Here is a 12,595-nt window from a genome sequence, read left to right as displayed (position 1 = left end):
TGAAGGGCTTTTGCCTGAAACATTGATTTTTCCTGCTTCTCGGATGCTGCCTGACCTGCTGTGCTTTTCCAGCACCCCACTCTCGACTCTACACAGAAGTTGCCAGACCTGCTGAATTTTTCCAGAAGTTGTTTTATTTTTCTGATTTCTAGCATCCACAGTTCTTTTTTTCTTCGTTTCCCCCATCTCGCCTCTTGATTTGTCATGGACATGGAGTAGGCGTTTGTTTTGTACATCACCTAACCTCCCATTATTTATGGTTAAGAACGCAAACATCACCTTCAACAATGAGTGATATCATTACTGGGCTTAATCTTGACCTTGTTTAGTGATCCCCACACATCCAGTTTCAAGCAAGGACGACTGGAGCAGGAACTCTGGAAGGTTTATGGTTCCTCAGTTCCCCACTCCCTTCTTTTTTGTCGACAGCACTGAGATCATTTGTAATGGAAGCGGTAGCAACAGCTTTACCTTGCTGAGATCACCAGCAGAAATCAGGTCAGAAATCAGTCATAGAGCAATCCCAGACTTTGGGAATTAGTTCAAGCACTGCATTCATCCCTTTTGGCTTTTGCAGAGTTATGCAAAATGGTTTGTAAATCTAATTTTTCTTCTCAAGAAATAAGAACTATTGAGTTTGTTTTTCCTCTTCCTTAGATCCTCGAATTCCAGAGACCGCAAGTTGTAGGGCCACTTCCCTCTGCTGTAGGAGTTAGCCTTGCCTTGGATAAGATTTCCACCCTTTGTAACTCATCTGAACAGGTGAGTTATCCTAAGAGTTTTATATCATTGCTGGTTTCAAGTGAAATATATCAGCCAAAAACAAGAAGTGTTGAGCAACAGAGTGAGGATTGGGACCATGCTGAGCGATGGATTCCAGTGTAAATACTTTGTTGCTTCTTCAGCTTGTAACAGTAAGCTATTTGTGAACTGCAGGTTCATAACTCTCCAACCAACTGTCTTCCATTGTAGCCTGTTACCTGTCATTGTGAGATCCTGGTGGTTGCTGTCGGGAGCGTGTCACTGGACAGGGCTATTGTCCTCATCCTGCAATTGTGGAAATCTGGGATAAAAGCTGAGTTGCTGCACAATGTCACCCAGGTAATGCATGTAGTAGTTTTGGGATGCAAGGGATGCATAATTTAAGGGACTAGAGGTCCATTGATGGAAATTGACCTCCAAGCACCTTGATTTAGGGGAATGGAAGAGGCAGATGTACTTTGGTGTTTAACACCATGATTTCTCAGCTTGTCTGTGTTGTGTGTACTGCAATTTATATCTTCTATATGTGTAGTTTTTCTCCGGGCTGAGGCTATCTAGTGTCTGGCCCTTACGGGTTGTAAGATCAGGCTGTTGGCAGGAATGAACCTTGGGTCCATTTCCCACAAGATTCCATCTTACTATCCCACCAGTTCCTCATGACATCATCAGTGTGGGTGGTGCTTAGTGGGCTCAATCAAGTATTAACCCTTTCAGACCATATTCTACATCCAGTCTTTAAGGGCTTATGTGGTCTTGTGTTGCAAGGATAGCCGTTGTCTGGTGCAATGAGAAGCATCGTCTAGAGTAAACAATATGTAATTCATTTCGATAAGAATAGGCTCTACATTATTAAAAGGACTGTTGGGAGGACTTGGCCTTAGATCTGGTCTCCCACTGATAGCCCATGGGAGCCTTGGTCATTCTTCATGTGTAAATTATTGGAATAAAAAGGAGTGTCTCAACTAAGCTGGGTCACATGAACTGTGTGGTAGTGGTCATCTGACAGCAAAAGGGTAAGAAGAGGGGTGGATGTCTTCACTAGCTCCACTCTTGATAACCCTAGCTGAGACAAGTTAACTTGGCATGACAAGGAATTGAATTTGTGTACGGTATATCCTGCCTCATGGTTTATTCTCACACTAAATCAATCTTTGTTTGTTATATTGTGATGATACTGTGGCTTTAAGAGGTGTATTTTGTCCTGTTTCTTTTATGAAGAAAGGTTGAGACTGAGGTAATGAGTAATCTGCTCAAAGCGAATAAAATAAACAGCTTGTGAGGCCTTGGGGTTTTTTTTTTGTTAAAGTTGGAATAATAGAAGCAACCTGAATGGATGGAGTCACGCTCCCAAAGAACCAGAATTTTTAGTTTTAGCTATCAGCCGTTGCTGGGTTCATAAGCTGGATGTGGAAGCTCTTTCTCTCTCTGTTACAGCTAAAAGCTGGGGTTCTCTTAGAATTGCATGTGAGACAAGATATTTTACTGAATTTGCCTTTGCCAAGGGTGTGTTTATGGGCTGTTACTATATTGGAACAGTTAATTAGTAGTAGTTGGTGTGTACATATATATAATTCTATAAAGCATTTCAATAAAGTTACAGTTAAGAAAATTCTTCTATTTTATTTTTGTTTTGAGTGTATTTTAATTGTAGTGTAAAAATAGTGTGTTTGCTTAAAGTAGTTTGACTGATCGAATTGCATCTGGAATGCAATGCCTTACACTTACCTTTAAAAGTTAGGGTCTGGGCTACCTTAATATATTTTGAGGGGGTTTGGTCCGGTCCATAACAATGTTAACTGACTACATTCTGTGCTCAGTATGAATTAAAGCTATGTTTCTGATTTTAAGTGAATGTAGTTACAGTGCTGGCATTTTCTATCTCAGGAAGAAGCTCAGGAGCATTGCAAACAGGTTGGAATCAGTCACTCCATCCTTATCTCTGATAAGGAGAGTAAACACGTGAAGGTAATACACTTTTAACTTATAAGATTTATCTGAGTATTAAAATCCCCAGTGCACTTTACTTAAAAGCATTACGTCCATATTGATGATCATATACACTACTGAATCAGTGAATACTGTGTTGGAACTGCACCCTTTAGAAGGCCGCAAAATCTAACTGGTACTATATTACCGAAATGTTTACATGGGTCATCTGGAGTTTAATTGTCATGCAGTCAATCATGTTGCAGATTGGAAATTATCCATAAGTTTTAGCATGCCCCTGTCAACCCAGCATTTTTAAGATTGTATTTAATCAATCGCTCTGATATTTGCACTTGGACAGTTGTCTGCATGAGTTCATGACTTCATGAGGGAAGTGAAGGGGCAGAATGGTAACCTCAATACTTATAAAGATCACTCAGATCAATCAGTTCATTTATTCTGAATCCAACTGATCAACAAACAGAACTTTATCAACTAATACAAATGAAGCAAAGTAAAGGATAGGACTCACAAGCTAGTTTAAATATTACCCATGAATGATGATCCTAGCTGAGGTTTTCCGATGGAGTCCCAGACACTAGGGCTGGTCAATTCTGTGATGATGAGTGTCACTGTCTTTATTCCCTTCATTATAGGGTGTTTGCTGACTCCTTTTCTTCCATTTACTTTGTAAACCTTAAAGCTTTGTACATTATCTCTCCCAGTCTCTGCTGACTGCTCATGTGAACTAATTGCCCCACTGTGAAGTGGTTGTTCATCACCCAAGCTGCTTATAACTTGCATCTACAATATTTTGTCAGTTGCTGCAATCAGTGAACTTCAAGACTCCTCCCTGTCAGGTTTGATCTCCTTTGTCAGACCCCTGTGTTAATATAGAGGGAAAGGCAAAAGAATGGAACAAGCAAAGATAAAGCATACAGAAAGATGAAACTGAATTTTCTACGTAAATGTTTCCCTTTTCACTCTGGCCCCATTCTGGTCAGGTAATTGAAAATAATTTCACCACAGCTTTTACAGTCTGTATTGGCTGTGACCCTGCCTCATGGTTTTAAGAACGCAGATGACATTTCTGTAACAGCAGTACAGATAGTGTTACAAGATGGCCAGACAGGGAATGTGTGCCACCAACTATCCCTTCATTGCTGATTTTGTCAATACCCAACAGAATCCTTTGAGATAATAAATTGATTTGTAGCACTGGCTGCATTTTTGTTGAGTGTATCTTGAAAGGTGGTAATAGAGCATCTCAAGGTTTTCACAGATGTTAGTTCAATGGTCAGAAAAATCTCCCTCTAGGCAGTAAAGTATATTTATTAGGAGTGTTTTGCTGCTGTTGTCTTATCAGAGTTACAGTATTCTGATTTGATTAAATGATATAAAAATTGAGTAATAAATCTGGTTGGGCTGAAGGGCCTGTTTCCACACTGTAGGGAATCTAATCTAGTAAATTCTGCAAGGTTATAGAAACAGATGTTGCTCCTGTGATAGTTGTTCTGTGTTCCTTTTGCTGTAGCCTTCCTATATCCACCATTTTTTACCTGTTCTTATTTCTCAGATATGAAATGACAGTGCAAGGTTTATAGGTTCTTAATTGAATTATAATGTTTTACACTTTCAGGCACGAGTTTGGGAACCTTGCAGTATGAGGGAGGAGACTCTATTGCTGGGGAGACATCGGGGTGCAGATCTGATCTGGGAAAGGCAAACCTGGTGATGAAAGGATAGGAAGGAAAACTTAGAGCTTGCTTATGGTTGGGCATGAGGAATTGGTTGGATACCTTGTGTGAAGTTAATGTGGTTTTTGAGATCGCTGGTAAGACCCTATGTGTGATTGGGAAAAGTGATGATAGAGAAGGAGAAGGTACTCTGTATGTGATCTTGTAGGGAGCAGGCAAAGTATGGTTGGAGGAGTTATGAGAGATCCTGTCTGAACTCATGGAAACTGGGAACTCTCTCCCTTTAAGAGAAATAGCCAACTCTGCATCCCCAATATTTAGAGTCAAAGTGTGGTGCTGGAAAAGCACAGCTGGTCAGGCAGTATCCGAGGAACAGGCGAGTCGACGTTTCGAGCATGAGCTCTTCATCAGGAAACCTAGTTGATTATAACCCCCAGTATTTCGGCAAGATTACACTTGAAAGGGTTCAGAACAGATATACAGGGATGTTTGCTGCGTTTGGAGCTATAGGGAGAGGCTGAATAGACTGGGGCTACTTTTCCTGGAAAATCGGAGGCTGAGGGTGACCTTATAGAGATTTATAAAATCATAAGGGGCATTGGAAGATGAATGTCTTTTTCCTAAGGTAAGGGAGTCCAAAACTAGGTTTAAGATGAGAGGGGAAAGATTTAAAAGGGACCTAAGGGACAACTTTTTCATGCAGAGGGTGATGCGTGTATGGAATGAGCTGCCAGAGGTGGTGGTGGAGGCTGGTACAATTACAACATTGAAAAGTCATCTGGATGGGTATATGAATAGGACGGGTTTGGAGGGATATGGGCCAAATGCTGGCAAGTGGGACTAGATTAATTTAGGATATCTGGTTGGCATGGACAAGTTGGACCAAAGGTTCTGTTTCTGTGCTGTACACCTCTATGACTCTAATTCCCGGCTGCATGGCTGTGCTAAGACAGCAATTCTGAATTCATGACTGTGCCGAGGAAGTTGGGCATTTGTCATGTTGTGATGATTTTTCCTTTGTTGTGTTCAGGTGCGATCGTTTGAAAAGGACAAACAGACTGAAAAACGAATTCTGGAAGCAGAGGTAGTGGAGCACTTAAAGAAAATCAAATCTAAAATCTCAGACGAAAAGAGCAACAGGTGAGAGTTTTACTGTAGACCAGAGGGTCAACGATTGTGATGATTGGTGTCTTGTATGAACTAGCTAGTAGAGTAAGGGGAGACTGGAGGCCAAGGCTGTGTTCACCAGCATAGAGAAGTTCAGCTCAGATCAGGTAGTGGGTTCTGAAGTACAGGAGACTTGTGAATCTGAACCAAAGAATTTGGATTCATATTGAAAATGCAAGAGGAAAGAGCAGAAACAAATCTTACTATTTTTTTTTTAATTGATAAAGGAGATTGTGGATTTTCCGCAATGGACTCTTAATTCTGAGCTAATTGCAGTCAACATCATCAGAATTCCTGTCTGTCTTCTACTGATTCAGTGAAGGGCCCTTGATGACTTTTGGATTTAACTGTGATGTGTAGGGTTAGTGAATGTTTCGGTAGTATTGTATTTTGTGGAACGTTGGGATCCGAGTTTAGGATTATGGTTCACATTGACTTGGAAATATTGTGAACTGTGAGAATGATGGCGGACATGCAGTGGAATTGTTGGAGACCTGGGGATATGTATACAGAAAACATTGGAGAAAAGGAGGAGGAGAGGGGACCTAATTGAGGTATACAAGATAATGAGAGGCATAGATAGAGTCGATAGCCAGAGACTATTTCCCAGGGCAGAAATGACTAACACAAGGGGTCATAGTTTCAAGCTGGTTGGAGGAAAGTATAGTGGGGATGTCAGAGGTGGGTTCTTTACACAGAGAGTTGTGAGAGCATGGAATGCGTTGCCAGCAGCAGTTGTGGAAGCAAGGTCATTGGAGACATTTAAGAGACATGCATATGGTCACGGAAATTTGAGGGTGCATACATGAGGATCAGTGGTCGGCACAACATCGTGGGCTGAAGGGCCTGTTCTGTGCTGTGCTGTACTGTTCTATGTTCTAAAACATTGGAGGAGGTAGGGCAGGTTGAGACAATTAATAAAGTATATGGGATTGTGGACTTTCTGAATAATTTTGAGCAGTTATAAAACTTTGATTTTTTTACCTCAGTTGTAGCATTGTGTCTATTTCTGGCATGACACCTCAGGGAGGATGTGAAGACATCAGAGCGGGTTCAGAAAAGACTGATAAGAATGCTTCCAAGAATGAGGCACTTCAGGTGTGTGGATAAATTGAGAAGATGGGGATGTTTGAGATTTGATAGAGACTTTCAAGACTTTGAAGTTCCTGGACAGAGAAAAACCATTCCATTTGATAGAGAATTTGAGGGCTAGAGGATACAGATGTACATGAGGTTAGGATCTGGAAGGTACTGCCTGGAAGTTTATGGAGACAGTTTCAATGTTGGCTTTCAAAAGAAAATTGATTAAGCATCTGAAGAGAGGTAATTGTAGGGTCAAGGAGAGAATGGGACTGACTGTTTCTCTTGCAGAACAGACACAACAAACTAAAGGGACTCCTGTAATGTTTTACTTATTCAATTGTGATTTCTTCAAACTGCAATCCTTTATTGTCTCATTGTGTCTTGGTTTGAAAATACTATTAAAAGTAGAATCCTCTTAACGTGTGTGATTCACCACCAGTTACATGAGGGAAGAGATCATTGCCTTTCATAGAGCACAGAAGCAAGAATATACTGTCCTACGTAATTCATGGGCCTCTTTGTCTCACTGCTGGTTATAATATACTTGAACCCTTGAGCTCTATGGCCTCCTCTCTGCAGCTGAATGGTCACATCAGGCGCAAGTTATTCAAATGAGAAGTTTTGAATGGTCATGTAAAAAAAGCGAAAATGAATGAAATCGACTTATGATAACTGATCATTTCTTGACCTGACTACTCCTATCCTTACCAGGCTTGTGGTTTCCCAGGTTGGGTTCTGTTGACCATCTTCCTTGTGTTTTCTTTTAAACAGGGAATCTCCAGAGAGCCCCTCCTCTCAGAACCTGAAGGGATCACTCAGCAATTCTGCAGGTACTGTTAGCTCCGTGACCAAGCATGGTTTCAACATTTACCATTGTCTTAGTCTGTCACTGTGAAGTGGGACAAGTGTGTTGAATAATATGGGTGATTGATTCCAACCATGAGAATTCACTGGTTTACCATTTATGAGTCCAATTCCATTTCACATCCTGAGATCTGTATAATTTTTTCCAGTGTTTTGAGTCGATTTGGGAAACGAGTAATAAATAGGGTTGGCGACTTTACAATGCAGACAGGGCAGTTAGCATTGGTGGTAACTACAACATTCCACCTCTTCAGAGCATGCTGAAGATTTTAAAAAAATCCTAATTGAAATAATATTAAGGCTTTGACTGGCACTGTTTGAGTTCAGTTTGTTACTGTGACATTCCTTAGAACAATTGAATTTTTATCTTGCAGCAGAAATGTTTTTTTTAGCAAAAGCTGCCCTTCAACTCTGGAGCTACTTTGATAATGGAGACATGCCCTGGGTTACCTGTGGCTTTACCACTGATGCAGTCTCACAAACCAAGATAATTTTTTTTATTTTTAAAGAAAGAAAGAAATTCCTTTAGTTCTTTTTGTAAATCTGATTCATTTGTTCTTAAAGAACATTATTGCCAAGGCCACCATTTACTTTGAAGCACCACCTGCTGGCTGGCTTATATATACACGTGTGCACATGCCCACACACACACATACACACATGCCCATAGACACACATACCCACCACCATACATGCAAACACACACTGGTGCCCACGGACATGCATTATCCTGGCACCAGGAAAACAACATGCGATTGTAGATTTGTACCATGGCCACAGACAAATCTACCTGTTCCATAACCTGTCAAATTCCTGTCAATATTGCTCTTCCAGTCTTCCATGAGTCCCCTATGCAGCTGACTCATGGTGCCATAGTCTTGACTCTGGGTACACTTCTCACGTGAGCCATCATTCTGATTGATATTCAGAACTGAATACTGGGCGGTGAGCCTGATGCACTGAGGAGGGTACCTATTCTACCTGTCTGGTCTTCAGTGACTATGTGTTGGTTACTTTATTTCCCTTTCTTCCCTGCGTCCTCTTAAATGATCCATTGATGTAGCTCTCAGCTTTGTCGATGCAATGCATTGATGCCATTACTCAGTTCCTAATTGCAGAGCTCAAGCTGCTGCACCCGATGATACCTGCTGCACAAATGATCATCCAGGACATGGGTGATGAAGTTCCCACATTGTGCAGCATGTGCATTCTTGAGGTTCCAGCAGCTCTGTCATTCTCATTTTCAGTGGTGTTTCATTTGCTTCGCAGATCTCTTACTGTTTGCTGACTCTTGTGCTTGTTAGTTGTGTTGCTACTGTGCCACTCTTGGTGATGGGTGTGCACTCATAATACACTCCATGTCCTCAGTGCTTCCATGTTTCTAATAGGAAGGTTATTGACATGTATTGTTAATGATGCTAGTTCTCTCTCCATGGCTGTCGGACCTGCTGAGCATTTCCAGCTTTAAATGTGTTCACTCTGTTTTAGAAATTGTGAGCTGTTCTTGACATTGAATCTTACAATAGACACAGTAAGATTCTGACTCACACAATAGATTAGTTAACCTCAGTAATCTTTAATTTAGCTTAAGAATATCTTGAAATAGTACAGAACGTGAGTACTGCTGAAAAAGGCCAAGTTTTATTGAAGCTTTTTGACAATGTTGAAATTAGCAACATGTATATGTTATTTCCATCTCTAAAGAACAGGACCACGTATTAATATATGTAGTTTTTGGCAGGTACAAGCCACATGTGAACCTGACTGATGATCTTAAATTAATTGTCAGTATTATTATTGGCATGCTGGATTATTTAGCAAATGCTGTCCAATTTAGGGTTCTGAAGAAAACTCCTATTGGAGGCATAGGATGTCAGGATGAGGTGATTTGACTATAAGGCATATTGCAAGGCCGGATAATTTTAAGATAGGGATTGAAATATCTGTGTGCTCTCATCTCCTGTCAATGGTTTGAGCAGTATATTAAATAATTATAACATTCTGTTCTTAAAAGTAATGTTTGTCTACTTCACCAGGTATGTCAAAAGTGTCTCTTTGCCATTTTGCCCTCACCCACAGGACCTTTTGAATCACATGGAAGCTCGTTAGTGCCAAATTTTAATTTAATTTCACCTGAGAAACTGTCAGCAAGCATGAAACGGCGGTATGAGGAAAAGGTAAGAAGTGGATCTCCTCTCTAGGTGCTTCTACACTTTAGACAGAACCTAAACCAAACTGTAGCTGAGATTGGAAAGAAAATACCTCATTGCCAGATAACACTGCACTGTCAGATCAGATCATTGTAGATTTGAAAAATTGAACCCTCTATCAGCTGCCAGTGATAATAGATTCTAACTGAAATGTGTTGGATATTGGTTTTATTGGTCATGATTTGGAGATGCCAGTGTTGGACTGGGGTGTACAAAGTTAAAAATCACACAACACCAGGTTCTTGTACAACAGGTTTAATAAGAAGCACTCGCTTTCGGAGTGCTGCTCTTTCATCAAATGGTTGCCAGTGCTCTGAAAGCTAGTGCTTCCGATTAAACCTGTTGGTTTTGTTGGTAATTTCTTTGATTTGTGTTATTGGTGCTTTATTTTATTTAATGCTTCATTCCCATTTTCTCATACTCTGCCATTGACCTAAGCTGAAAATAGACCTCATGCCCAGATCTCTCGAGGGATAATTTTACTGGCTCCTCCTGTGATGCTTTCACACTCTCTTCCCTTCCAATGCACATGGCAGCACCGATTATTCTTAAGTCATGCTCCAACAAAACTCCTCAGGAAGACATGTTATATTCAGAGCTCTATTAGAATGCTTCTTCATAGGTGATATATGTGTGAAAAGGGAGAACTACCTCTTTTTTTGAGAGATTAGCCAACATAATGCATTAAATGAGAAACTAAGGATTCAAGTCGCACCAACCTTCAATGTGATTCTTGACTGCTCAGATACTGAAGCTTCTGTGTGCCCATGCAGCAAGACCTGAACAACATCCAGTCTTGCGCTGACAGGTGGCTACAAAAGTACATCCAGGAGGAGCATGCCTCACCATTTCTCCATGACAGTTGATGACATTATCATTGCTGAACCTCCTACCTTGTGCACACGAGGGATTACTATTGTCCAAAACCATAGAGCAAGTCATTGACTTTCCACAGGATTCATAGTCAATCGTTCCCTGACTCACCAAAGCCTGCCTACCATCTAGAAGGCACCACTCAGAACTTCTGAGATTCTTCAGCATTTTCTTCTTTTATTCCAGGTTTCCAGCATTTGTAGTATTTAGCTTGTATTAAAGCAGTGTGCTTGTTTAGCACCCATCCACAAGCTTAACCATCCACTACCCCATACCACTTACACAGCAATATGCACTGCAGCATCTCACCAAGGTTCTTTTTACAACACTTTCCAAATCCATCAATTCAAAAGACAAGGGCAGGAAATATGTGGGAATAGCTTGGGTACCCCTACACCAAATGTACCGCAGCTGTTCAATAAGGCAACTTACCAGCACTGTTAGGAATAGGCAATAAATTCTGGCCTTCTCAACAAGTCCAACTTTCTATTAATGATTGTTTTCAAATCCTGTGGAAAATTTTACTGGGTGATCTTTTAACAATTGTACAATGCTATTGTTATTTCCATTCTAATTTAAGTGCTAGCAATCTAAACTCCTCCCTTTTCCATCGGCTGTTTCCCTTCAACAGAAAAGCTCTTGCTGCGCAGCTCACTTCATACTCATGTAAGTTCCAAAATAGCATAACCTTTGCAGGTGAGCACAACTATGTAGTTAGATATTCATCACTGTCTACTAAACATGTAGATTAACAAAACCTACAAGAGTAAAAACTGATGACTACACAACAGTGAATGGTTTTGAGAGGACAGGACAGCAAGCACCATTTCTTTCATGATGTTAATGTCCTGTACCCAACTTAAGTCATTCTTAAAGCAGCTCTTCGCTTTTCAGGTTCTCTCAAGACTTCAAACCTTTGTCAGTAACCTGCAGCAGAAAAGCAATGACATTGAGGTTTTAGCGGTAAGTCACTGAAACATTGACATGTGCTGGTGCTGGGCAGATTTAGAATCTGAAGCTGCAGCCAACTGTGGAGCTGCCACGATCATTGGGGAGAGGGGCACTCATTGCATATTCAGTGCCTGAAGAAAGGCACTGAGTCAAAGAGATAGGGGGAGGGTTGAATGGCACATTTTTTAGTGTGTCCCTTCTCTGCACTGAGAAAACAGACTTAGATAGATAGATAGAAGAATACAGCGCAGTACAGGCCCTTTGGCCCTCGATGTTGCGCCGATCCAAGCCCACCTAACCTATACTAACCCACTATCCTCCATATACCTATCCAATGCCCGCTTAAATGCCCATAAAGAGGGAGAGTCCACCACTGCTACTGGCAGGGCATTCCATGAACTTACGACTCGCTGAGTGAAGAACCTACCCCTAACTTCAGTCCTATATCTACCCCCCCTTAATTTAAAGCTATGCCCCCTCGTAATAGCTGACTCCATACGTGGAAAAAGATTCTCACTGTCGACCCTATCTAAACCCCTAATCATCTTGTACACCTCAATCAAGTCACCCCTAAACCTTATTTTCTCTAATGAAAACAGCCCCAAGTGTCTCAGTCTTTCCTCATACGATCTTCCTTCCATACCAGGCAACATCCTGGTAAACCTCCTCTGCACCCGTTCCAGTGCCACCACATCCTTCCTATAGTATGGCGACCAAAACTGCACACAATATTCCAGATGCGGCCGCACCAGAGTCTTATACAACTGCATCATGACCTCAGGACTCCGGAACTCAATTCCTCTACCAATAAAAGCCAGTACGCCATATGCCTTCCTCACCGCACGATTTACCTGGGTGGCAACTTTCAGAGATCTGTGTACATGGACACCAAGATCCCTCTGCTCATCCACACTACCAAGTATCCGACCATTAGCCCAATACCCCATCTTTTTGTTACTCTTACCAAAGTGAATCACCTCACACTTACCTACATTGAACTCCATTTGCCACCTTTCTGCCCAGCTCTGCAGCTTCTCTATATCCTGATGTAACCTGCCACAT

At 41.2% G+C, this 12,595-nt stretch overlaps 1 protein-coding gene across 4 annotated transcripts in view; it reads left to right on the top strand.

The window, feature by feature from the left end:
- Positions 1–12,595, top strand: part of eif2ak4 (eukaryotic translation initiation factor 2 alpha kinase 4) — a 121,196-nt gene that overhangs the window by 99,495 nt on the left and 9,106 nt on the right. For 3 of the 4 annotated variants that reach the window (XM_043698267.1, XM_043698270.1, XM_043698269.1), the window contains 7 exons: positions 658–762; positions 973–1,101; positions 2,647–2,727; positions 5,416–5,525; positions 7,407–7,465; positions 9,579–9,676; positions 11,477–11,545. In XM_043698267.1, coding sequence (XP_043554202.1) covers positions 658–762; positions 973–1,101; positions 2,647–2,727; positions 5,416–5,525; positions 7,407–7,465; positions 9,579–9,676; positions 11,477–11,545 — 651 coding nt within the window. Of the gene's footprint in view, positions 1–657; positions 763–972; positions 1,102–2,646; positions 2,728–5,415; positions 5,526–7,406; positions 7,466–9,535; positions 9,677–11,476; positions 11,546–12,595 lie in introns of those variants that run through there. The other variant, XM_043698268.1, reaches the window with a different exon arrangement.

Source organism: Chiloscyllium plagiosum, chromosome 10, assembly GCF_004010195.1.
Source record: "Chiloscyllium plagiosum isolate BGI_BamShark_2017 chromosome 10, ASM401019v2, whole genome shotgun sequence".
In the NCBI taxonomy this organism is placed as follows: domain Eukaryota; kingdom Metazoa; phylum Chordata; class Chondrichthyes; order Orectolobiformes; family Hemiscylliidae; genus Chiloscyllium; species Chiloscyllium plagiosum.
This window is presented reverse-complemented; position numbering and strand designations above follow the sequence as displayed.